The sequence below is a fragment of the Panthera onca genome, chromosome D1, assembly GCF_046562875.1.
Source record: "Panthera onca isolate mPanOnc1 chromosome D1, mPanOnc1 haplotype 2, whole genome shotgun sequence".
Taxonomy (NCBI): Eukaryota; Metazoa; Chordata; class Mammalia; order Carnivora; family Felidae; genus Panthera; species Panthera onca.
In genome coordinates, this window is record NC_138348.1 from 61828166 (window position 1) to 61856102 (window position 27937).

The 27937-nt window shown below is 44.9% G+C and overlaps 1 protein-coding gene across 4 annotated transcripts in view; it reads right to left on the reverse strand.

Annotated features, from left to right (window-relative positions):
- TENM4 (teneurin transmembrane protein 4) overlaps positions 1–27937 on the reverse strand; it is a 2903849-nt gene that overhangs the window by 177701 nt on the left and 2698211 nt on the right. For all 4 annotated transcript variants that reach the window (XM_078433056.2, XM_078433057.2, XM_078433058.2 and 1 more), the window contains 3 exons: positions 17894–18064; positions 10284–10498; positions 8447–8657 (listed from right to left, as the gene is read on the reverse strand). In XM_078433056.2, coding sequence (XP_078289182.1) covers positions 8447–8657; positions 10284–10498; positions 17894–18064 — 597 coding nt within the window. The remainder of the gene's footprint in view (positions 1–8446; positions 8658–10283; positions 10499–17893; positions 18065–27937) is intronic.

Below are 27937 nucleotides of genomic sequence, written 5' to 3' on the forward strand. Positions count from 1 at the left end.
CAAGTTTGCAAAGGCTCTTGGCATTCTGTACCCCAGGGTGGCAAAAACATAAACTGACCATGAATGGAAACTCTGGCTACGGATTGAGGAAGGTGGCCTGAATGCTGGAATGGGAGAATCCTAAAGTATCTGGACTCCATCTATAAAACTTCTCACGAGCACATTCTTCTGGTCCCTCCCCTCAGCTCTCTGACCTTCACCATCTTCTCTGCCGGCTGCATGGCTTCACGCGCCCCTGAAACGGACCATTCCTCAACCCTCTCCTCTCCTGCTTTAATCTCCTCCTTCAGAAAACATCATCTTAATAGCTGGCCTTTGCTAATAATCTACAAGGGTCAGTCTATAGCTCAAACTGGTTCATTTCTTTCTCCACTTCCAAGGCATCCATTCTGGTCCAGGCCAGCCTGAGCCCCTGCTCCGACTACCGTCACAGCCTCCTTACTGGTGTCTCAGCTCCAAATATGCAAATCACATTCGGTCACTCTAGCTCTAAGTCCCACAGTGGCTTCTGGCTACCCTGAGGATGAGTGAAAAAACAGAACTCTTCGCATGCCACCTTAAATCCCCAAACAGGCTGGCTTTTGGCACCCCTCTAGCCTCACCCAAAACCATTCGGCCCTTTGTCCCCGTGCCCCACAATGTGACCATCCTCAAGTTCCCTGAACACTTCTAGCAGCCACCTATCCAGGGCCTTTGCATATAGATGCTCTTGGCCCTGCTGGTCTGTTCTTTCTCCAAACCTTCATCTACCCGGTTCCTACTCCTGTCCCAGCACTTTAAGTGAAGTCTCCTGTTTGTTCCTCTAGAGTACCTTCTCTTTGCCACGTTGGGTATTTACTATTTACTGTCATATGTTTACCTATGTATTTAACGTCTGTATTGAAATTTAAGACTCTACCTCAAACTATCCCAAGCATGTCTATAAATGACACAAGGACAAGAAGAAGCGGGACTATTTTTTATACACCATGGACATTAATGCAAGCTGAGGATGTGGCATGTAAAAGGCAGTCAGTGGGGCGCCTGGGTGGCTCAGTCGGTTGAGCGGCCGACTTCGGCTCAGGTCATTATCTCACAATCTGTGAGTTCGAGCCCCGTGTCGGGCTCTGTGCTGACAGCTCAGAGCCTGGAGCCTGTTTCGGATTCTGTGCCTCCCTCTCTCTGACCCTCCCCCGTTCACGCTCTGTCTCTCTCTATCTCAAAAATAAATAAACGTTAAAAAAAAAATTAAAAAAAATGTTTAAAAAAAGGCAGTCAGTAAATGCCAGTTGAATGAGAAAATGAACACAGTGTCTAGGTCTGCCTCTAACCCCTCTGGACCTGTTCATCTCGTCCATCCTCCTTAAAGCATCGTGCAAGGGGCTTCAAGGAGTACTCCAAAAGGCCTTGGATCCTTGGTGCCGTAAAGAGACTGAACTAGGCCTGTTCCCTCCTCGCCAGTTACATGCACAGCCTCTCCTTGTCCTCAGCCTCGCTTCCTGGCCCACGAGAGCCTCGAGGGTAAGTAATGTGCTGCTTCACAGCTACACCTAAATGCCAAGGCCAGGACTTGGCACACAGTGAGGGGCTTGCTGAACCAAACAGACTCAGTGACGCCTATGGCACATACTGAAGACCCCATATTGACTTCCCCTCTTCCTGAGAGAATGCACATTCTGTTTGGAGTGTCGGTGTGGTAAGCTACAAACGCTCACTGTCTCAGACTTCTTCACAGCTCTGCACATCCAAGTGATGTGGCTATGCCATGGAACTGTAAGCTGGGTGTTTTAGGAAAAAATGAGCATCCCTGCTCCCTTCCCCTTTCTTCTTCTCCCTGCCTGACGTGCAGCCGAGTCCTGGAGCTGCAGCAGCCACGTTGGGACCACAAGGGGGCAAGCATGAAAACAACAGCCAGAGCTGAGGACGGCAGGGCGCAAGGCGGGGAACAGCCTGGTCCCTGATTCCACTACGGGATGCCGTGCTGGCCCTGGATGGACACACCCTAGACTGGGCGCGTACACGAGAACATCAAGGTGCCACTGAAATGCCACACCAGCAGGGATGCTGTTATTTGCACACTAAATGCATTTCTAACCATTTCCAGAGATAAGCTTTAGTGCTTGGTACCTCTTGTGTCCCTGAGCTATCGTTTCTTCTTTCCTGCTCTTGAGGTCCAAGATCCCAGAGAATTCAGAAGGTTCAGCAGTCCAAGACAGATCCCAGGGGCAGTAGAAGAGGCCGGCGGGAGGGTAGGGAACCCTCCCCTACCATCTTCGGTGATCAGGGGCAGCTGCCCGTGGGGCTGGTCCCCAGTCTGCAGATGTAGCACTCTGATATTCCTAACTCTCTGCCACAAAACAGATTTTTGGCCCCAGTCTATCCCCAATGTGCTGACTTGAGCTCTCCCTCGGCCTACGGTTTCATTCCACGTATACCAGACTGTTCTGAATAAATCACTGCTATCAGGGAGAGGTGAATTCACAGGGTACTTTTCCAAATAAGTGTTGCCAGCGGAAATTTCACAAAGTGCTGCCAGTGTCATTTACAAGAAGGTTAGCTGATTACCGAGAGACCTTGATCCTTCATTGCTGCATTATATCTTATAATTCAGAGGAAGGGGATATGGGGAATGGTGGGGGCAGAGCTTATTAAAAACTGAAAATCATTCTGCAATCACTTTTCTTAGCCTCTTCTTTGAAGTACTTCAGGATTTTACACAAGTTAGAATATACGATATCAGGGCTTTTTCTCCCTGGATGCTTGCAAATGTACTCAGAGGCTAACGATCAGTGGTTTTACCCGATCGAAGCAAAGGAAGTATAGAGGTGGCACTGTCTGGGGGTCTTTGGGAGATTTTCAAGGACCCCATTTTGACTACCCCTGGAATATAGAAGCTTATGTGAAAGTATCTATTCACATCTAGGGAAAAAGGAATGGGGTGTAGGCACAGCAAATCAAAATACCAGCACCAACCTTGAACCAGTCCTCTGTCCTTCCTGGCTCCCCCTTTCCCTCCCTTCTTTTTCTCATGAAATCACAAAGTTCACTCCCAGCAACCTCTTCTGGTTACATAAATTAATGAGCTCTTGTTCTGGGCCCCATAAGAGAAACCCTCCGGCTCTCATCATTTTAGTCCCTTGCTCAAAAGCCTGCAGTGGCACCTAACACCTGCTGAATGAACTTTTTCTTAGGGTAGCATCCAAGCTTCTGCCCAATAACTCCCTCCTCCCTCCCAGGGTATCTTGTGTTTTGGTCAAACGGAACTTCTGGCTCCTTAGAGCCAGCTTTTAATTTTTGCATATTTCCCCTTTGCTCATGCTGTTCTTACTACCTGGAACGGATTCCTCAACAACCCCCGCCCCCCCCCCCCCTTCCTATTTTCCTTCTTTAGATGTGGAAATTCTATCCATCCTTTAGGGTCCCATAAAATTTTGCTTCATCCAGAGAGTCCTCCTGACCTACCCAGCTGGACACACTCTTGCCTTCCTCCAACCCTCATGGCACCTTGACCAGTGAGTCCAGAAGTGACTTCTCTTTCTCTTTTCCTTGGATTAGAGACACTGCCTGTGTTGATGCTTCATCTCCTTAATCCTGACCACGAGCTAATTTTGCCAGAAGCCAGGTCATACCTTCTCTGTATCTCCAACTTGGGAAAAGGCAGGAAAGCACTATTTGTTGGAGGGAAGGAAGGAGGGAGGGGGGGAGGAAAGAAGGAAGGAAGGAAGGAAGGAAGGAAGGAAGGGAGGGAGGGAGGGAGGGAAGAGGGAGGACTAAATGGGCTTCTAGTCCCTAGACACAGGTCGATTTACAGCAGCTGCCTGGGCTTGAACAAAAGGATTCTTTTCTTTAATTAGCACAAATGTCCTCAGACTGGGAAGACCAGGGCGTGTTTCTCATAAAAATGGCCAGGTTCTATGTTTTCCAATAATGATTCTCATTTCTGTGTTTCGAAATCCACTATGGAGCATCTCTGTTATTTTCCAGCTTGGCTCCCGTGGCCACGGGAGTGTCAGGATGATCTGTCCTTTTATGCTTCAGCATCAACCCAAACTAAAAGAGGAGACGCTCTCTAAAGACCCAAAACACTACAACACTGATTTGTCAGATCGTGGGGTTGGAAACAATTCATGTGAAAAAATATTTTTTTAAAGTTTTGGATGCTATGAGGTTCCCCCCCCCCCCCACCATGGTCTTTTTAATGCCTTCCCAAGGAAACTTCTTGGGTTAATGTAAGATGCTTACTTGTACTGGAAGCAAGTTAATTAAAGGGAAATTAAATTCCATGTAATGCAAATGGAAATAAAATATTTAATAGTATCATAGCAAATAGTAAGATACTGTGGGGCATAAAGGGGAGAGCATAAGATCTGGAGACCAAGCTGCCATCCTATCCCTGCCCTTACTAACTGTGTGAGTTTGGCTAAGTCAGTTACACTCTCTGGGCCTCAATTTCTTCATCTGTAAAGTTGAGATCAAAATTTGTACTGTTTAAGGTTCTCATGAGGATTAAATCACATGTGGAAAAGATCTGAGCATGGTCCTGAAGACACAGTATGCACTCTCTTGAGTTTTAAGGAATGAATAAATAGGTAGAAAAGAGAAGTGTAATCCCCCAAAAAGAAACATGATCCTGGGAAGGAGGCAGATTACTAAAGAAGGAAGATCCCAAGCTTTGGAGTCAGAGAGACATAAATTCAAGTCCCAGCTTTTCCCTTACCATGCCTGAACCTCAATTTCCTCCTCTGCAATAGGGGGTGATCATAGAAATAAGAATAATCACCTCATTGAGTTATCTAGAGGCTTAAGGAATATATATGAAGCCTTTTGTAAACTGCAATGGTAAATTGTATTTTAGCTACTGGTATATACCCTCCTACTTCATTTAGTACTTGGCATCAGCAAGGCTACCCACCTCCAGTGAAGATAGGACCAGAAACAACATTACCTTCAAATCCTGGACCTCCACATGTGGGGAAAAACTGTTGTTTCTGAAAACAGCTGCTCTGTTTTATTCTAAACCTTGCTTGGTTTCAGTTAGGAGTGTGTGTGTGTGTGTGTGTGTGTGTGTGTGTGTGTGTATGTGTGTGTATGTGTGTGTGTATATATTTATGTATACAGTTATTAAAGTGCTTTTAGATTTTTTCAAGGAAGAAGATAAACTCATTTAATTTAAAATCATCAGCTGGATTGCATTAAATGGAGGGAAAAGCACGAGCGTACACAATACAGCCATTTGTTAAATTAAACGCAATTATTTCTCCTGTTACTTAATTACAAACAGACATAAATACTCTGGATCCTGACATCTCAGATCTTCTTAAATTCTATGTCTGCATTTCAACATGTAACGAAGGGAGGGTCATATTCCAATTTGTGTGTTAAGCAAGCCGGAGAGTTACAGTTGTATATTGGGACCATAATGAGCTCACTAAAACAAGACCCAAACTTTTAATTAACCTGCCAAGACAAATTACAACTCATGGCTCACAGGTAACAATCACAGACAGCTGAGACTCAATGCCACGGACTCTTGGGGAGAGAGGGATTAATAGCAACATCAGAATCCATCTGTTTTTGTATTAAAGAAAAAAAGTATTCATTAAACAACCACTGTAGCTCAAAGGAAGACAGACAAGTCTGAAAGGCAGCAAGACAAAGGGAGAAGGAGGGAAGAAGAGAATATTAGCAACTTCCATTTATTGGGTCTCTTAGGAGGCCAAAGCCTGTGCTGGGCTCTTTATATCTTCTCTGATCTTCATGACAGGGACTGCAGAGTACTGTTACTATTTCATTTTCCATCTAAGAAAAACCTCAGAGAGGTGACCTGACAATGGTCACAGAGCTAGTGTGGGACAGTCAGGGGAGGAAGAAGAGAAAGCAGTGCTCAAAGCTTAGTGGAAAGACCCCTGGAATCAAGATTATCTGGGCTCTACCTCAGGCCTAGTGGGTCATAATTCCTGGGGACAGGGCACAGGAATCTGAACTTTGAACGAGCTTCCCGGGTGACTGCTTTGCATGACGATATTTGAGACCATTCATAAGATACCATAACCCCCGGCTACTCAAAATGTGGTCCACAGCTGGGTGGCACCAGTATCACTGAGGCCGGTGAGAAATGGAGACTCTAAGGGCCCACCCCCACCTAGTGAAGGGGAATCTGTGTTTTAATGAGACATCAAATGGGTCATCAAACTCTGAGAAGCCCAGGATAGCCTCTCTGCTCTGAAGGACATCATAGGGTTAAGGAGGTGAAGGCAGACTTCATCATTAAGGTAAGAACAGGAGAGCCAGAGGGAAAAGGAAGACCATGGCCTTAATTATAACAAAACAGGTTAGCAAGCTCTGACAAGCCAAGAATTGGCAAAGATACCTAACTGCACCTACATTTTACTTCTTTGAGAGTCACACCCTAATTAAAAGCGGCTTTCTTTGGGGGTCGATATTAATATTCTTTCATATTTATGCTCAGTTATTAAAAATAAAGAATTCTGATTATAAGAGATCTTCGTTCTGAGCGAGCAAGACAGTCCATGCTTCTTTGTGAACCATGCCTCAGAGAAATCAGGCTGTGAGACCAGGAAGCTCTCACTCAGGCACCACTAATGACTCGATAATCCACGTCCCTAAAAATGAAGCCACTGTGGCCAGAAAGGGAAAAGAAACCAGGTTTGGAGCCTGGCAAACCCCGCAGAGTGAGAGCCTAATCGATGGTGAGGACCACAGCTGGCTCTCTGGTGAAAGGGGAATGGGGCTGCCCGGGCAGCCTCCAGCTCATCGGCAACCACCGAGCTGCGGCCTCAAATCCAGACTCTAGAGAAGCCGGAAGCTGGAAAACTTAAGTGATTTGTGCAGGGTCAAAACACAAGTTAGTGGTGGAAATTCAGAGCGGAGGATACTTTCAACTCCACCTCAAAAGGAGGCAATAGGGGAGGAAACCAGCGGCAGCCGCAGCTGCCAGGCCTGTGGCTGCTGACGGTCCTGCCAATGGGAGGCTGAGCAGAAGCCAGGCCAAGCTCGTGCTCACGCCCTTAGTAACCCAGTGACCCCGCATGTCGGGGCCTGGGCTTGGGGTTGGGGGGCAGAGAAGATTACGTCAAAGTCCTTGCCCTCTGGACACTCGGAGACCAGCAGTAAGGGCAGACACTTCCAAATCGAGGACAGCACAAAGCAGGGTTTCCTACATCGGGGCCGACGTAGCCAGATGGGGCCGACGTAGCCAGATGGCCTCTGCTGCCCTCATTTTGCCAAGAGGGTAGGATACTGAGCCTGCAGGGACAGCAGAAGTGGATAAGCCATGCCCGTATTTAATGGGAAGGTATTTTCTGCCTCGACACTAAGGGCAAAATTGCAAATGAGGGGAAAATGGCCTGAAAATGATTATTGCTGTGTAGAAGGAAAAGCCAGAGTTCTGCAGGAGTTTTAGGAACCAATGACCAGATTCAGAGGTTTTTTATTTAACTCCCTTTTCCATGTCAGAGAGATTCTTAGCCAAGGACTGAGACAGAGTTTTGAGGTGAACTCTATACCACATGAAGCTTTTCATTAGGCAGAAACCCTATTTCCATGCATTCTGGTTAGTGGAGTTTTATTTTCCTGCGGGAGATTCTGTCTCCAGGCTGTGTCATAATGCTTCCAACATAAACCCAGAATAAATGTTTTCTGACCTGAACCACTGAGGCCACTGTGTCCCGTGGCCATCCAAGGAAGAGACAGACTCTATGGAATGTGTGGATAAAGAAGAGAAATTCCTTAGAACAAGATGCCAAGCTCCCTGGACACCCGTCGGCTTGTGGGGCGGCCCCACGGGCTCACCCTGAAGGGAGAGCTGTGGCCCTCTTCCATGATGAGGGACAGAGAAGGTGTTCAGCACTATCCCAAACATCGCGGCTCCAGAATATTCATCCAGAATAGCTCTGCTATTCTCACCCTCTCCCTGAGCATTTATCTTCTTTTCTCAACTGCCAGGGACTGTTAGCTCCCAGGACAAAACAATAAATAAACAAAAAGCTACACACAGTCAAAAACCAAAAACCCAAACCACAAATCAGTGAGTTGAGCCAAGGAAGCTATAAAGACAAAATACAGGTGTCGGAGAGAAGTGAGAAGAAGAGAGGTGTTGCCTCCATGTGGCTGGTCAGGCAGGGTTTCGGTCTTGCTGTCAACTCTACCTCTCAGTTGTTAAATGCAGCAGCTGGCCCAAAGATGACACAAGAAAGGCAGTGGGTAATGGCCCAGAATGGCTGGCCAGCCTCTCCTGTCACTCCTCCCCTCCCTCCTTCCCCTGAATCCCACACCCATCCCTGTCCAGCAAGCCCAGTCAGGAAGGACTCATGCCAGACTCCAGGTGGCATCGACAGCTGCGGGCAAGACACATTCCCTTGCTGGCTCCAACCCTCAGAATCCCCAGGGTCCTCTCACCCAAGGAGACAGAAATCCCACAGACCCCATAGGGCTGGAGGCTCCTTACCAATGGCAGTGGTGAGAAAAGAAACCACTTCAGACTCCTTCCCGTCGTTGTAAAAAGCCAGGTGCCAGATTCCTGAATCCAAATACTGGATGAAGCCAGTCTCGTGACTAGATGGGGGGACAACTCCCCGAGATTGGCGCTGGGGTCCCTCGAGGCTCCGTGCCTCCTGGGTCAGGAGCCTCCTTCCATCCAGCAGCTCTACAAAGTCAAACTAAAAGTACAAACAGAGCATAATTAGCGGGGTGTCTGCTTCACCATAATGCTAGATTCCTTCCTCACGTGTCTCCTGGGGGCACACAAGGAAATACAACCTGAGGACAGGCAGAGAGGCTAGAGTCACATGAAGGTTGATCAACCGACTTCACCTCCTCCCCAGACCCCTGTTTCTCATGGTAATAGTCTCCTCATTCCCTTGTGAGGGCAGCATAATTAGCGCATTATTATTATTTTTTTTTTGGTCTCCTTTTTCTTTAATTTGGTGTATATGTAGGCAGTCTTCATCTGGCTGAGCCTGTGCCGGGACAACCATGCCCTTCCAATGGTGGGCACGTGATCAGAAACCCAGCCACGGAAGGACTGAACTCCAGCTCCACGCAAGTGATGCTGGGAATCCCAGGGCTCGAGGGTTGGGACTAGAGCACTGGATGTGCCTTAAAAGTCAGTCAGGTGCAAGTGCAAATCTGATCTCTTCCTGTTGTCAACAATCCTTTCTAAATGCTGCAGGTTCAGGGAGCAGTTTTAGGGGAACTAAACTGGATTAGCTCAAAATTCTATCAACGATTACATGCTGGGTCAGACACACAATTGCTGACTGATCTGAGCCTGCAAGTGTGAGACTCAAGAGAAGTCAGCCACATAGTGCTAACAACAAGTAGGTGGTTAAGTCCTACTGGCCTACTAGCAAGCAAATTGAGCAATTATCTGTCTACTTATCTGTCTACCTACTGACCTATCTTTTAAAAAACCAAGATATCTAATTCTATTTCATGTGTAAATGAGGCCCAGGAATGAAGTCCAGGACTAGCATCACTGTCCTGGTGAGCGGCCCAGTTTCTATTTTCCCATGACTCCACTGCTAGAAAATGTATCTACTTAGATTTCACGTGGGAATCTTAAGTAACAACTGGGGCTAAGAAGGCTGCACACGGCTTGGGAATGTCTGATGGATGCCTCTGATTTATTTTAACCCAATCCCAGAGCTGGCAGGACCTTAACAAGTCTGTTCCTTACCCATTACGACTGGTGTTATGTCAATCATTCTAGATGAGCTGTTAGGTGTTTCTGGTGTGCATGTATCACAGTAAATGCGAAATCCCAAAGGAGAGAAGGAATGTAAGAGACCAGGGAAGTAACGTGTATTCTAAGCCAGATCTTGTGCAAGTTGCCTTATAAATGTTCTTGATTCTCCTCAACAGCCCTACAAAGTGAGTATTGTTATCATCAGTGGAGAGATGAGAAACTTGCTCTGAGCGGGTAAGCACCAGGCCATAGTTATCATAGTTGATACCAAGAGGATTCAAACTGAAGTCTGTCTGACTCCAAAGCGCATGCTTTTCTCTTTCTATTTCTTGGATAATTTCACTCAGGTGACTGGGTAACAGTAGAGAGGCTATTTGAGATATTTCCTAAAATCTCCTCTTCTTAAAAAACCCCAGGGATATAACCCTACTCATCTGAAAGGTAGGGTCTTAGGTCAAATGGAGGAATGGGCTATAAAATATGTGAAATGCCCTTCAAACGCAAGGCTCCAGGTGTGAGCATTAGGCTTCCTGACTTTGGGTTAGGATGTGAGGTAGGAGCCCCTGCAGATCAGCAGGGGATGTGGCATTCTGGTTACCTGTGTATGTGAAGGAGGAAGGCCTTTTCTGCCATAGATGCCAACCAGAGCTGCCTTTCCCAGGGACACATTGAATTTCAGATGCACAGGATGGTCTATGAACACCTGAGATCTCCAGAAAGTGCCAGGAGGAATCTTCTGCGAAGCCCGTCTCCCCACGTCGATTTCTCCAGAGTCTATGAAACTGTCCTCTGGAAAGAAACTACTGGGCTTTCCTACCAAGACACAGGGAAGGGAAGACAAAAACAGCAGTTGGCCACAAGTGAAACAAGGGATCGGAGCCCCTGAACAGCAGGACTCCCCTGTGCCTCACACTTCTCTACTATGTTCCACCACCAGCCCCACCCCCACTCCCCACTGAGGAGGAAGAATGTCCAGAACTTTTTTTTTCTAGTGATGCTCAAACTGTTCTGCTAAAAATATGCATTCTTCCAAAGCAGTATGGGTCCTCCTCAAGGGCCATCTGTATACTGCATAATTCCACAGCTTGTTAAGATATATTCCGATCCCCAAAATAATCACTGGTGGTCACACGAGAATAACTGTGCACACGCGTGTGTGTATAAAAGCATGCACGCTAAAATAGAAAGGGTAGTGCGAACAAGGTGTTGTTATTAAATTTCCAACTCAAAATGGTCCCACCAGCAGTGGGAAGCCCGACCTGAGTGGATGAAGGTATTTTACAAGTTTACTGGTTTACGTACAATTGGAAGCCAAATTCTAAGGCTAAGACATGTGGAAGGGGTTTATATGGGGAGCAGGAGTTGGGCTGGGGAAGATGAAAAAGGGGGTACTACTGAATGGAATGGATATTTCTGAAAAATGCTTCCTTGTCTTGCTTGGATGGAGGTCTTCGAATATCAGTTTTGTGCTGAAGTAGGTAAAGCTGAGGGAATTGATCTCAAGTTCAGGCACAAAGCCTATGGCATACTTGGAAATTCAACCAAGGCCCCTGACCCTGCAGGTTTCAGGGGACAGGGGTCAGAAATATGGTCCCTTGCCCATTTCTGTCACCATTCAGGAGAGTGACAGCTTTCTGGGGGGCACCAGAAGTGCCAGGAAGGAAGAGGGCTTATCAAACTTCCTCTGTTTACTAATTAAGCACACTCACATGTGAAAAATATAAACCTGACTTCCTTCCAGACATCAGCCCTCTGGGGAGTTGGGAGGCGGCAGAAGGAGGTGATAGGGATGTTAGAAGACCACCTTTAGGACACTGACTAGCCACATGGCAGCCAGCAGACTACGTCTTATTTATAAGGAAGAATCCCCAGGGTATCTTAGTTCCAAGATTTGTTGTTAGACGTGTTCGAAGAGAGGCTTTAAGAACAATAATCCATTTGTAAAGAAAACACGTTTGTGAGAACTTTTTATAAAAAGCACTTGGGGAATAAGAAATTAAAATGTCTTTTTTCCCCTAGCTTTGTAAGATTCCTTACAAAGCACATTTGATGCTGAAATGGAGCTTGGCAGGGCATTGTTGTAGTCATAAAATATTTTACTGTTTTAAATAATAAAATTCAATTTAAATGTTAAACTTCTCCATATGTTATCATTCTTTTATAAACTTCTAGGCAGAAACATCAGGTTTTTAGCTTCAAACCATTAAATGTTATTTTAATTAAAAAATATGCCAACAACAAAAAAAGTTAAAATGCACGCTCTCAATAAAAGTACCACTAGTATTCTGTCATTAGCATGGGAAAGAGCTTGCATTTAATTCCTTTATGGAAGGAATGTGCCCCAGACTTTTACCTTGAAAATGCAGACACACAAAAACCACCACACTGTGATTCTAAGTTCAAAGACAGAAGCCAAATTCACAACACATTAAGATGGAGGAGAATTACTTTCACATTCTTATCTGATTGTGGGGCTCGCAGTACCACAATTCTTTTGTATTCTAGGTAGAAAAATAGTGTACCCTTTAGCTTATCATTCTGCTAGGGATGCAGAACTCTGAGTTTCCTCCTAGAAACTGCACAGAAATAAGCCTGAGACTGCTAATTCCAAGGACTCATTTCCTTTGTGAGTGGGTGGGAGTCGGGGCTGAGGGGATTTCAGAATTGTCTGCAGTCAAATAATTCCTGGGTCTGAGAATAAATAATGAAAACTTTCCCCCACATTTTGGCATGCTGCTAGAGCACCCTGCATGGTTCATTTTCTCCTCCAGTGAGCATGTGTTTGAGAGACAGCTATTGTATCAGCTGAGTTCTGAGCCTCATAAGGTCAGAGGCCAGCCCAGAGTCTCTCTCCAGAGGTCTGCGGGCCCCAGAGGCAGACATAAGTTGGCTCTTACACCCAAGGAGTGATAAAAAGCAATATTCTTTTCTAGCATTCTCGTATTTCACCAACATGGGCCAAAATAAGAGAAAAGAACTGTCTTTGGTGTGTATACAAACAAAAATAGCTGATTCTGTTCCAGGGCACACCGGCCACCGGGACCTGGACTCTCGGCTGAGTCTCTGAGGGCCACTCGGGCTTTGTACTAAAGTGACCTTTGTACTAAAAGTCACCTGGTCCAGATCCTTAGGGAAGGGACCACAGCCCAGCCTAAAGGGGATGTTTTTGAAGGAAAAGAGGACCCCATCTGGGGATTTAAGCTTTATCATTCCTCTACTCTGGTCCCCAGTGGTCCCCTTGTAGGACTATACGTAGGGACGAGATGGGGGCTTCTGAGGGGAAAGAGGTACAGCACAGCGAGTACCCGTGTCTGATGGGAAAGAGGCGTGAGACTGGCTGGGCTAGCAGTTATTCAGAGTGAAGCCACACTCAGCTCTTCCTGCCTTCCTCTTTCCAGATCCTCTGTACTTAAATCCGAGCGCCAAGCTGTGAGTGCTTAAGACAGAAACCATCCGACCACACAGCAAGACCCACCAACAGTAGAGTGAGGAGAGATGACAGAGGGTGGTGGGAGTTGGAGGAGACAGGTCTTATGTATACAATTCTTTTTATCCCCACCCACATTCTGGAAAATAATAACGACAACAACAGCAGCAGCAGTAATAATAGCAGTAGTTAGTAACAGCAGTAAAGGTAGAAGTGGCAGGATTAGTGGTAATACTTGCTATCAATTCTTGCTCTCACTACATGCTGGGCCCCCCTTTACGTTCATCGGTTCAGTTAATTCTCACACTGATAAGATGTATGTACTGAGGCTCAGAATGCTTAAGAAACCATTTGAAGATAAAGCCATTTGGGGTTTCTCTTCATTTGCTAGAATATGGCTTCTTAAAGCATTAAATTGATAAGTGGTTAATTAAAACTCTTCAAAGACACTCTCAATAGTCTCACTCAAGGGTCAATGGCACAGTGCATGAGTCCCACCTAACTCACAGTCCCAGCAATCTAACCATCAAGGCTAGGCCAGGTAGACCAAGGCCCACTGAGTGTCATGGGGCACAGAAAGTTGACAGTTTTTATGAAGTAGGAATGCACAAACAGGACCCAGAGTTAAAGGGCAAGAGTTGGGGTCTCAAGACACTTATAAAGAGGACACTACACAATCATTGGGGGCCACCAGAGACTTAACAAACAACACCAAGAGCTTAACTAAGAAATAGGGATCTCCAACAGTATGATCAGGTTTCACAAGGCAAATTCTACTGGCAACAGTCCTGTTCTTTGTAAAGATACACAGACTCAGCCTTCCTCTAGCAATGATGTACAAATACACAATCATGTCCATAAAAGAAATTTCTCAACAATTTGCTGAAATGATTGGATTGTTTGGTCAAACAAGAGAGAATTGGAAGAAGTGAAATTCCATGCCCTTCTCAGTCATAGTCCTCACTTTCTTGAACTAAGATCCATCTACACAGGTTCTAAATCCTAATCAACTAACACTCTCCTCTTCCCTCCACCTTTCTGGTTCTTTTCAATGCAATAACTTGCACAAAGAATCCTTTAGTTTCCTTAGCAACTGTTAGAAATTTATTTGGTTATCAAAATAAGCTGTTCCATTTTGGAGAGCCCAGCTGAGCCTGCGTGCAGCAATTTGCATGGTTTAAACTGATGGGTAATTTTTATTTCATTGCAGAAAGAAGAAAATGCTATCCCTAAGCCCACCAATTCAACCATCAGGAATTTTTGTTTATTCAATGCTTTCTCCCCTCTTTTCCATTAACATATAACGTAAGTTATTGTGGCTTTTCTTCGAAAAGCTGCCATATCTGGTTTCTGTCCCATGACACCCTGAAATGGTAAGAGCCACTTTGAAAATACAGTGTAGATTGCAGGTTGAGGTTATTCTCAAAGACATGATGAGCATTTAAAATACTGGACTCATTAAATATTTAATTTGTATAATTAAAAAATATATAGCATTTTACAATATGAAAACATGTCCCAATTATTTGCAGGGTCTTTGAGGGGAAAATATTACTTAGTCTGGATTTCTGAGATTCTGATAACTGACATGGAATGGCTTGGGATTTGAGCAGATGGGAAGAAAGGAAGTGACAGTTGTTGAGTGCCTCTTCACCACCAGTCTGAAAAGATACAGACGTTACCATCCTTGTTCTTATGGATGAAGAAACTAAGGCCAAAGAAGATGGAGTAACTGGCATGAGTTAACAAAGCCAATAAATTTGAGGGCCAGGATTCAAGCCTGTCTGGCTCCAAGGCCCATTTATCTTCTTTCCATCATACCACATTGTTACTGCCATCTCTGTAAACCAGGGCTCTAATCTTAATTCTGTAATCAGCTCTCCTCTCTGATACCCTTCGAAGGGATAGGAAATATGCACTCACATCAGTGTTAAAGACTTTTCCCCTTGAGCTATGTCTAAGGAAGTAGGTTTTTTAATGTTACAATTAAAAACATGAACTGTGTAGACATTGGTTTGACCAGGGCAAAAGAAATTAAGAACCATGTGGTCTCACATAAACTGTAGGAAGCTTTGTCCTCTGTTTCTCCAGTCTGATGTATTTTTTGTCACAGTAATTGCTTTTGATGCTGACCACTTTCCAGCACAGCACTGCATTTTAGGGCTTTGTAAACAGGATTTCCATTTGCATTAGTAATGACAGATAATCCCTTTAAGCAAAAATACTCCAATTAAAGTAAACCAATAAGCTGGGGCAATTTTATTTTGCCTCTTATCTGCACCTCCTGCTCCTTGGGTAAAACAAAACAAAACCTAAAAAACCCACAAACTAATTTCATTAGAATGGGAGATTTCAGATAGATCCAACTCTGTTTCAAGAATGTCTGATAGAGATCATGGAGGGAAGAAAATACATTTTGCTAAATGAGACCTCTTCCAATGCCTTGAGGGTTAACATATCTTAAATCTGCATTTGTACGTGCTGACCTAAAGACCGTCCACATGGATGGTATTCCCGTATGGCATGTGACACTATAAACTGACAAGGGATTCACAAGCTGACAGGCAGGACCATGGACAGGGCTGGTCTGGAAAAAAATTCTAAAGAACCGTCTGGTTAGTCTGATGATTCTACTATCAATTTCATATGTAGGACTTGTGAATTAAACTGGACCTTGGAGATAATTTAGCTCAATAACTTCCATTTAGAGAGGAGGAGAATGAGGCTCAGAAAGTCTTTTTTTTTTTTTTTTTGAAAGCATGTTCACTTTTTTTTATTTATTTTTGAGAGAGAAGACCTCTGAATGATCCTGAAGGCCAAAATCAATTCATTTTTTAAAAAAAATGTTTGTTTATTTTTGAGAGAGACAGAGAACACAGGTGGAGGAGGGGTAGGGAGAAAGGAGAGAGAGCATGAGTGGGGGATGGACAGAGAGAGAGGGAGACACAGCCTCCAGCCTCTGAGCTGTCAGGACAGAACCTGACGCGGGGCTTGAACTCACAAGCTGCAAGATTATGACCTGAGCCAAGGTCAGACGCTTAACCGACCAGGCACCCCACTCAGAAAGTCTTTCAAGGGATTTGCTTAAGGACAATTCAAGGGTCAGCAGCTGGGCTTGAAGTCAGGGCTCTTGCTTCCTAACCCAGAGCTCTTCCCGTGGCCCTATCCATACTCCCTCCATATCCTTACTAAAGGGCGAAGAAAGTATAAATTATTAAATGTTTTAAGTCTTAAAATCTTTGTAAAGGAGAAGACTGGCATTGCCCCTAGAAAAAGTAAGCAGAGGTTCTGATTTGGCTCTGTGGAAATGCTCCCATTCTTACTTCCCTTAAAGATGACCATGGGTCAAGAGTTGATTTTATTGGAATATTAGCATAGTCCCTGTGCAAGGATTACATGCAAATTCATGAAGCATTCCATATTTAAAAAACAAAAAGAAAGAGTTGGGGGTGCCTGGGTGGCTCAGTTGGTTAAGCATCCAACTCTTGATTTCAGCTCAGGTCATGATCTCATGGTTTCTGAATTCGAGCTCTGTGTCAGGCTCTGCACTGACAAGTGCAAGTCTCCTTGGGGTTCTCTCTCTTACTTTCTCTCTGCCCCTCCTCCACTTGTGTTCTGTCTTTCCGTCTCAAAAATAAACGTTTTTTTTAAAAAAGAATTGATTTTTGCCTTCAGGATCATTCAGAGGTCCTGAGTAGCTACTTCAACCAAGCATATGGTACCCTGTTAACCAAACAGATTCCTGGAAGGGAAATCCTTGAGGGCAGGAAACCTCAGAAGCTTTGACCCCAAAGTTGTCTGAGATGCTAGGAAAGAAGATATAAGCAGTAAAGGTGGAGGCAGACCTGTGGTGCACTTTGCTAACAGACGGGATGAAGCAGGGCACAGCAGGGACAGGATAAAGAATGCCTACGCTGCCCAGAATGGCAATGAGACTGGCCCATTAGCTCAGCCATCTTTCACGGTACCATTTTTGTGAGTCTGTGCCACTTCTGGCTGATAGTGAAAGAATGTGTGTCAATGGCGTGTTAGAAAGACCCTTAAGAAATTCAGAACATGGGTCTACAGATGTCCCATTTAAGAATGCCAAACTCCAAATGTCACTACCACTCCATCACTGATAGAAAAATATTCGTGTCCCACTGCATAATGGGATTTCTCATCTACATCTCCTTCAGGGTCTTGCAACCATGTGGTGAGTCAGGTAGGACAATTTATAGAGACAGTAAGAGCTCTGGAGTCATCCAGACCTGGGCTCATATGCCAAGCTCCATTATTTACTAGCTGAGCGACCTCTGGTCAAGTCACTAAATTAATGTAACCCTTAGGTTTTGTATCTAAAATGGGTCTAAAGAATTATACTTACCTCACAGGATCTCTGTGAGGATTAAGTGTAAAAAGCTCTTGACAAAATCTTTGAAACAAATAAACCGTACCAACACTAATGATTATTGTTATTGGCCCCTTAAGGACTCATCCTGATCCCACACAATCCAAGACAGCCACCCAGCAGTGCGAAAGCCCATGATGCTTCCCTCGAGGCATGAGATGGGATACTGCTGAGCACCATGAGAGCTGCCCAAGCCCCGCTATGAGCTCACAGTGACAAGGAACTGAGATGAAGACACAGGTGGGCTGGCAGCCGGCGTGGAGTGCAGAAAGATGGAGGAAGGGCCAAAGCACGGAGCTGTGAGTCAGGCACATGACGTGCATAATGAAGGTCTCTTCGGTTCAAAGGCAGACACAGAGGACTCACGACACGAACAACACGGCAACCCTACCTTCTGTGGCTCCTTTGCCTTTCCTGTCAGGGATCTCTAACCCAGTGCCCCCTGATGGATACAGGGAGACGTCCGTTGGCACAGGCCAACTGCTGGCTGTGTCCTCCGTGATTTCATACATCTGCCCCTCCATCGGCTGCAGGTGCCAGTTTAGGCCAAACAGGTGCATGGCTGTGGTGAGCAATGAGAAAAGTCATCTTTTTCTGCTGGCGGAGGAAATGGAACTCCCAAGCCATAGGGGAGGGCAGCTGGGGTGGGGAACTCAGGAATTCAGTTCAGCTCAGTTCAACAAACAGCCCCCGAAGAGAGCTTTGCAGTGCCAAGCCCTATGTGGGGGGCTGGGCATGGAGATGCTCAAGGCATAGACCCTGCCCCTGAGGGCTCACAGTCTGGTGGGACAGGGAGAGGGGTAGGGATGGGGGAGTTTCAGGAAGCCTTGGCCTTTTGCTTTGAAAGATAAATAATCTAGGGGGAAATTTTGCAATTTGTAGCACAAAGGGTTAATTTCATTAATATAAAAATAACGGCTACAAATAATAAGTAAAATCCAACAGCTCATCAGGAAAATAGGAATATGATATGAACTATGAGCAGAGAGCTTACAGCATAAGAAATACAATTGGTTCTCAATCATATGAAAAGACTCTTGACAACACTCATCATAGGAGAAATGTAAGTTAAAACTTTGAAATACTATTTTTCACATAGGCTTTGGCAAAGATAAAAAAGGTTAAAATTATACAGTATTGGCAGAGAACAGGAAATAAGCACTCTCATACTTCGTTGGTATGAGCATAAGTTGGTACAAACACTATGAAGGACAATTTGAAAAAAGCTATCAAATTAATAACAAACATACTACTGATCCTGGGATTTAGAGGTTCCCAGGGTTTCTAGAAAATTCTAGAAATTTCTCCTCCAAATATTTTCACATATTATACTAAATGATGTACATACAAGGTTATTCACTGCAGCACTGTTTGTAGTAGCAAAATATTAGAAACCACTTCATCAGTAAGGGGCCAGATAAGTTACCTTCATACAATGTATTATGTAATCATAAAAAAGCATATGGAAGCTCTTTATATTTTTCTGAAAGGAAAATTGTAACATGCAGAATGGTATATCTGATATACTGCCTTTGGGGGGAAAATCATGTATATGTTTAGAATATTCCTGAAGGATATGAAAGACACTGGTAACAGTAGATGCATCCAATGATGGAAAGAGATCCTAAGGGTCAGGGATAGAAGACAGATTTGCTTCTAACTGTATATCTGTTGTACTTTTTGATTTTGTAGGATGTACTTGCATTTCTGTTTTAAAAATATTTTTTTCCAAGGTAGTGACTGCTAAACGGTCTTGTGCAACAATCTAGAAGATACCATAAGACGCCAAAGGATGGACACTGTTCCCTAACATACACAGTGCTTGAAAAGGTGAGGAAACTTGTTTCCAAAAGATTTTGTAATCTAGTACAAAATGTCTGCTTAAATCCCATTTTAGGATTTAAGACTTGTCAATGGTCCCTACTTACCTTTTCTGAAATGCCTGCCCTGATTCCTCACACAGAGAGTTAAGAACTTCAGTCCCTGACTCCCACAGCATCCTGTATGCAACAACACTCCTTTGTTGTACTGATGAACATTTCCTAGAAGCCTACGCTGTACTGGGACCCAGGGCTGACTCTGGAGAGCCAGAACGTAATCAGACAGCCCTTGCTTCCATGAGCTCACAGACAAGTAGAGAAGATGGACAAGGAACAAAGTCTACTCAGAAGGACTAGAAGGCCCAGAGGAGGGGGTGAGTGGCCCACTAAGAGGCCCAGAGGAACCCAGGAAAGGATCTATGGAACTATGAAGGCCCACAGTAATTATGTATACTGAGGGCTAACTGCATGCCAGGAAGCGTACTGGGAAATTTGTATACATTGCCTCTAAACCTCAAGGCAGCCCTGCGAGACCCAACTTGCAGATGTGCACGCTAAGGCTCAGAAGGTAATTATAAAACTGAGTGCCAGGCATTGTGCCAAAAGCAGTAAATGCAATATTTCCTTAATTCTCACAAAAATCCTGAAAAGACAGTTAGTAATAGCCCCATTTTACAGATGCAGAAACTAAGACACAGTGACATCGATTAACACAGGGAAGGTTAAATGGCTCGCGAGTGACACAGTGTAGACTAGAATCTGCAACTATTCAAACACTGAAATCAGATATCACCAGTCTTTCCGGCTTGAAGCCCAGGCTCCACCCACTTCACCAAGCCTTTCTCACTAGCTTTACCTTGCAAGGCAAGTGGGTGTTATAAAAACATCCCCGTTCACACATGGAGCAGCTTTGGGGGCTGTAACACAGGATCCTGTGAGGAGGACAGAGGGTTGTATTGCTTGGCCCATCCGTGGAAGGGTTCACTGACGGGCTGGTGGGGGTGGTTCTTGAGGGGCTGTGCGGGCACCTTCAAGACACAAATAACTGTATAAAGGACACGAGAGCTGCACATCCTTCTGACTTCTAGTCCAAAACACAAGCCACCCAGGGAACGCACACAAGTTTGATCTCAACAGGAGGGGTACTCTGTAACAGAAATGGAATCTGACCCTTTGCTCTCTCTGGTTACTGCCGAGCGGGGAACAGTGTGTGCCAGAGATAAGAAGACTGGTTTGGAATCCTAGCTGCCACCACCTAGATGCATCCAAGAAATGGAGAGGCAATTATTTCAAAGAATTACTGTATCATATGAGACAAAATATGGCAAAGTGCTTTGTAAACCGTACATACGCATGATGGCAGTATTTTGTAACCATTATACTCATACTGTTGATGACAATGATAAAACAACAGCTACCACTTAGCATATTTTTGGTCCTGGGCACTAAAGGAGGAGGAACTTTATGCTGCTCGTGGTGGTGTAGTTGTCAATAATGATAGAAGTTAACTTGCCTGGAAGAAGTGAAAACTCTGCTGTTTCCAAGGCTGAATTAGCTCCCATTTTTGCTTACCGTCTTACCAGTTTAATCTACATATTGGCAACTCCAAAGGTAATGGAGAAATTGTTTGAACGGAAGACGAATCAGAGATATGCAGTTAAATGAGCACTGCTCCTTTCCCCATTAGAATCAATTATCTCATCTAACTGTGCAGAAGTGCTGTCTTGTTAAAGGTCATGAGAATTAAGTAATCCCAGAATGAATAGAACTCTCACAGCTTTGCGTAGAAAAACATTTTTATTGTCAAAGCTTTCTCTTACTTTTAACAAGATGCAAAATCAAGCCCTTGCTTAAAAAGAAAGAAAGAAAGAGAGAGAGAGAGAGAGAAAGAAAGAAAGAAAGAAAGAAAGAAAGAAAGAAAGAAAAAGAAAAAAGCTGAGGGGAAAGAAAAGCCAGTGGAAAAAAGCATTGGAGGTGAAAATGATCACAGGGTCTTGTGTCTCAGGGAAGTTAATTAGGGCAGGACAGTCCTCAGCTGGTGGGGGGGTGGGGGGAAGATGCTGACCTGAAGCTTCGGGAGACACACTGGCGGGGCTTCCTCGTGGCCTTGCCCCCCACTACCTGCCATCACAGAGTCCTCACACAGCTGTGAGGCTGGCATGTCTCTCTGTTTCCTTTCACCACCTGGGAAGGCAAAGTTCTGGACCCCACTCAAACCTGGGCCCTCGGAAGACTCAGTCACCCAGAAATCAGTTTTGGAGGCTTGCAGGTGGGAAGTAAGCATGGGGCCACCGAGATTAGGTGATGATGTGGAGACAGGTGTGAAGTTCAGCCAGTCATGGTCACTTTACAGCCACAACAGAAGGGACCCTTACTCTCTGATTCAGGGTCTTAAATACATTTGTGCTAGAGGGCCCTCCATTCCTTTACTGTGCTGAGTGGTGGTTAATTCTATAGTTCCAGGTTATGGAAGAGGGGAAGAGAGAAGGAACAATCTCCCCTCTCCTCCCCTCCTCTCTCCAAAGGGTAAAACACAAGCTAAGCCACAGATAGTCCAAGGAAACATAACTCAAGCAACCACTCTTCTTTTTCCTTGAAAATAATCAAAATAATAACAGCAGCTCAAAATGTGGAATCATTTGAGTGCGTACTGACATGCTGAATGCTTTATATTATCTAATTTTATCTTCATGTAAAGATAGGTTGAAAAATCATTACTGGAAAATACATACAAGGAAAGTAGACTAACATTTAAGTTATACTAACATACTCTGATTTACCAGGAGAGGTAAAAGTTACCCAATACCACCAGTCCCCTTTCCCTGACCAGCAAGACATAAGGGATGGCTGAGAATGTGCAAGCTCTATCCTGACATTTTTAACAAGAATGCCCAATAGATGTTCAGATGCTGAAGCCTCCTCCCAGCACCTGGTGGCAGGAAGCAATTCACAAAGTCATCGTGCAGGAATCACCAGTCTAAGTGTAGGAGCCAGTATAGATTTGAGGCAAGCTTCAAACTTAGGAGCCTGTGTTCCCAACCCAAGCTTCCTCTTTTTCATTCTTTTACTTTTATTTTTTTTTTTAAATTTAATGTTTATTTATGTTGAGATAGAGACAGAGTGCGAGTGGGGGAGGGGCAGAGAGAGTGGGGAAGGGGCAGAGAGAGAGGGGGAGACACAGAAGCCGAAGCAGGCGCCAGGCTCCAAGCTGTGAGCACAGAACCCGATGCGGGGCTCAAACTTGTGAAATCATGACCTGAGCTGAAGGTGGATGCTTAACCGACTGAACCACCCAGGTGCCCCTTTCATTCTTGTACTTTAAATAGAAGATAAAATATGGGCAACATAAAGCCACCAGCAAAAAAACCCACAAACACCAACACACACACACACACACACACACACACACACGCACACACAATGGCTACAATTAATGTTTGGGGGGACCAGTGGTGTTAATAACTATCTCTTGGCCAACAGCAACCCATGTTTAAAGTTGTATATGGCAGGAAACGAATGCTACCCAAATGATGTGAAATTAACAGCCATGGATCCAGAAGAGCTAAGAAATAGAAATAGTCCTCCCCTGTCTGCTCTAAGGATGAACCAGACCATTGAAAAAAATAAACTGTAATTGGTCACACCCCCTTTCCTGAAGAATTACTGGTGACCATTCACCACCAATGTACATCACAGGATTGTCTAAATTGCACTCTGTGGTTTGTATTTACAACTGTTAGTGCAAAACTCTCAAGCACACTGAAAGTGACCTAAATAAGAAACCTGATATGGGTTTTCCCTTTAAACTACTTTTTAATTCCATGAAAAGGTGAAAAGGTGCTTAAGAGTTCAGAAGAAGGTTGTGGAAAGGTAGCGGGTTCACAGGATCACCCACACTGAAATGTTAATGATTTCTAAAAGCCAAGAGCTGGGGTGGGGGAAGTTTCTTATTCCCTCAGCTCCGGTCAATCTGATCCCAGGGTTGACATTTTCCAGTCCCCTTTTCCTGCCCAGCAAGACAAAAGAGATGGCCGAGAAAGTGCAAGCTCCATCCTGACATTTTTAACAAGAATGCCCATAGATGTTCAGACACTGAAGCCTCCCCCCCAACCCCCCTCCGCACCCAGCCAGCGAGAGGCAATTAACAAAGTCATTATGCAGGAATCACCAACATAAGTACAGCAGCAGAGCTTTTCCTGTCACGGTGCACGCTTCCCTTTCTTCCAAAAATCAAATGCATGAACCCACTTGCATCTGTAAATTAGTAGCTCTAGGTAGTGACTAGAGGCGGCAATCAATAACCACAAGGGAGTGTTGATTCCAGTGGTGTTTTTGGTTTCAAAAGGCATTGGGAATCAACTCGGTTATGTGGCTACCCACTTTTCTGTTTTATATTAGTGCTCAGTTTTGTTTTCTTTTGCTTTTAATAAATATTATCATTTCTGTGAAACATAAGTCATTGGCATTCTCGGACTATGGTCATCTAATGGAGAAAACAACAACAAAAACAGAAAGTCAAAACAACAGCAACAAGAAGACAGAGTTTCATTCCCCAGGTTCTAGTCCTAGTTTTGCTACAAAGCTGTGACATTCACAAATTCCAAACCCAGAAGTTCCATACGCAGGGATGTCGACTGCAGGGCAAGAGCAGAAAAAGTGGAAACAACATAGACGTGTAAAAATAGAACAACTTAGCTGACTTACAATACAGGTACCGGATGGAATGCAGTGCAATCGTTATACAAAAATGACCATGACAACCAGCAATGAGGGCAAATACTGATGATAGAATGCTAAGGGAAAAAAAAGGCAAGACATAAAATTGCATTTTTTTGCTGACTGCATCTCTGCAAAACCAGATATGCATATGAAAAAAAACCTGGAAAGACATACGTAAAAATGACATCAGACTTTGAATTATAATAGTGGGATTAGGGATGAATTTTCTTACCTAGTTTCCGAACTCATTTTAATGCTGCTTTACACAAAAAGGAAAGTTCTCCAACCCAGCCTCAGGAGGAATAGGTAGAAACGAAGGGTGTCAGAGCCCAGAGAGGAGATCCCACCTTGGAGCACACGCCGTGTGTCAGACACTTAAGCAAGAGGGACTGCATATGTTATTGCATTCTATCCTTACATAAACCTTGAGAAAATTACTATTATACTATTATAATAATACTATTACTACTATTATTCTGAGAATAATAGTGGCTCAGAGAGGCCACATGATTGCAAACACACCTTCCAGACGGGAAGTGATACAGTATCTGACCCCAGATCTGGCTGGTTCCAAGGTCCAGGCTCTCCTCCTGATACACCACACCACTAGTGAGTTCCAGTGTCTGAAATTAAGTTAAAATTTAAGACAGCTGAAGGCAAAGCCTCTGCAGACAGCATAGCCAGATTTGCTCTTCTGAGGTGTTTGTTAAGGGGCTTTCTTCTCAAGGACAAAGCATGGGGCCCCCATCCTGACTACTTTAGGCATGGCTCACCCCCCCCCCCCCCACCCCGAGTCAAAACCATGTGCATGCAAGTTCAAGTCTGGATCTCTCCAGAGAGACCGGAGCTCGGTCATTTATTAGTTTTATGACTTTGGGCAAATTACTTTGCCTGAGTCTCAGTTTCCACACATGCAAAATGCAGCTGGTAGCGTCTATCTCAAAGGATTAAATGAAATAATGCATGTAATTTGCTTAGAACTCTGCCTGGCGCATAGTAGGAGCTCTACGGCAGTTGTCATCATCTTTGTCATTTTGCTACATTGATTTTCCTAATTTCTGGAGCCACTGAAAGATTTAAGCCAGCTCTGTCCTATCACCTTTTTCTTCTTTCTATATATTCTCCCTAATTCCCTTTCCATGCCAACTATAAATTTCTTTACCCTGAGGGGGCCTTTTTCTATCCTGCTTCCATTAGCTGACAGACTCTGGGCACAGGAACCAGAGATACTTGCCCAACGGATAAAACAGTTTTTAAAAGCAGAATCGGCATAAAGAAACCTGACAGGATCCCACTGGTGACTACGTGGGGCTAATTTTAAATCAAGTAAATATATTGCTTTCTTCCTGTCTCTGGATAAACCTGACAGCAACAATCGGGGTTACTGTCTCTCACCCCCAAATTAAGTGTTTTCTGGAGAAGGGACTCTGGTGCAGCTGATCATTTTTCTGTACCGTGCAATGCTGTGGGAAGGATTTGCCGGCAGCTGCTCAAAAGTTCTGTAAATCAAGGGGCGGTGGTGGTGGCGGCTGGGCACAAGTAAGAGGCTCAAGCGCAGCCAGCCACACGAGTGGGAACCTGGCACTCCCACTGTCACTGCACAGGAGGAACAGCAATGTAGCCGGAGGGCACCCAAAGCGGGCCACACAGCAAGGGGTGGGGGGACCAGAGCTGGAATCTAATACGCACAGAATAAACTGGTAGTATTGCAGCAACAGAATCAGAGAGCTGTCTTTTCTGGGCGCTTTTCACCAGGCAGCCTCGACTAAGACCTCTTCCCTACGTAACTAATGCAGGGGCTGGTCACCTCCACCGACCCGTGGACTGACCTCAGCCCGGTTATCCGACTTCTCCGTGCCCGCCTCCCAGTGTCGTGCTGGTTCCCGAGGCCAGAAACGGGAAGCACAGAACTGTAGTGGTGATGAGCACAGGCTGCCGTCACACAGCCCTGGGTTCCTTTTCCGGTTCTCACGTTCACAGTGACGTGCCCTGGCAGACGTGAGGTAACTCTCTGGAGCCTCGGTTTGTTCATCTATAAAATGGTGACCATAACACTCAGCTCCAAGAGCTGTGAAGACAGTTTATGAGATTATGGTGCTTGGTATTTTCTCAAAGAGATGATCCTCTTTGCTCCTAACATTATCACCATCATGGTAATTGTATATTGAGGTTTTCCTTGCAAAAGTAAGGTCAGGAGATTTCTCCAGGGAGTTCAGAGCCTGGAGTTTCTGCTGGGATATTGGGGGAGGGTGTTGCTTAGATGGAACTGACAGTCCCAGCCCCCTCCCTCATTGCACAGGTGAGGAGATGCAGACTTGACGAGAGCATGTGGGCAGAGCCTGGGACCCTGCTGAGCCCAGGTTTTCGACTCTGTCATTAAGTCATGGCAGGAAATCCTGTAAGGGCAGGAAAGCCATCCTCACAGCCTATTCCTCCATCAGGCACTGCACTCCCAGATTAAAGAGGTTGTCTCCTTGGTGCAGCCGCTCTGGAAAACAGTGTGGAGGTTCCTCAAAAAATTAAAAATAGACCTACCCTATGACCCAGCAATAGCACTGCTAGGAATTTACCCAAGGGATGCAGGAGTGCTGATGCACAGGGACACATGTACCCCAATGTTTATAGCTGCACTACCAACAATAGCCAAATTATGCAAAGAGCCTAACTGTCCATCAACTGACGAATGGATAAAGAAGATGTGGTTTATATACACAGTGGAATACTACTTGGCAATGAGAAAGAATGAAATCTGGCCTTTTGTAGCAACGTGGATGGAACTGGAGGATGTTATGCTAAGTGAAATAAGTCAGCCAGAGAAAGACAGATACCATATGTTTTCACTTTTTGTTTTTTAATTTTTTTAATGTTTATTTATTTTTGAGAGACAGAGCATGAGCGGGGGAGGGGAAGAGAGAGAGGGAAACACAGAATCTGAGGCAGGTTCCAGGCTCTGAACTGTCAGCACTGACACGGGGCTTGAACCCACAAGTTGTGAGATCATGACTTGAGCCAAAGTCGGACGCTTAACCGACTGAGCCACCCAGGTGCCCCCATATGATTCCACTCTTATATGGATCCTGAGAAACTTAACAGAAGTCCATGGGGAAGGGGAAGGGGGAAAAAAAAAGAGAGGGAGGGAGGCAAACCATAAGAGACTCTTAAAAACTGAGAATAAGCTGAGGGTTGATGGGGGTGGGAGGGAGGGAAAGTGGGTGATGGGCACTGAGGAGGGCACCTGTTGGGATGAGCACTGGGTGTTATATGGAAACCAATCTGACAATAAATCTCATATTAAAAAAAATAAGAAAGAAGTTGTCTCCTTGAGCCTAGAGTCAAGGGAATGAATCCACGGGACAGGCTGTATCAGGCCACCATGAGGCCCTCCCTTCAGGGCAGCGATTACTCCTTTCATTTCTACCCCTCAGCACCTAGCCCAAAGGAGTGAAGAAGACAGGGAGAAAATGAAGGGGCAGACATAATTAGGACTATCATTAAAACAATAACAGCTCCTAATTATTAAAGTTGTACCACGTGCAAGACATAATGCTGGAGGACTCACATTTGTGGGATCATTCAATCTCACGACTTTTTAAGGAAGGCATCGCTGGTAACTCCATTTTATACACTAGGCCCCTCAAAACACAGCGACAAAACAGACGTTATTAATCTAATTCTGTATCTCCAGACAACCCAGCCTCCAGAATTATCTGTAATTGCACATTCATCACGCCATCACCAAGAACTGAAACCAACCCCTGAGCTCTTCTCAGACTACTGTCAGGGGAGCGCAGGACAGGTTTCCTGTCAGCCCCTGTGAGAATAAACATACAGCTGTCGATCCAATCACTGCCAACAGACACACGAGGAAGACCTTTGTTTGCGGCACTTGCCTCTGA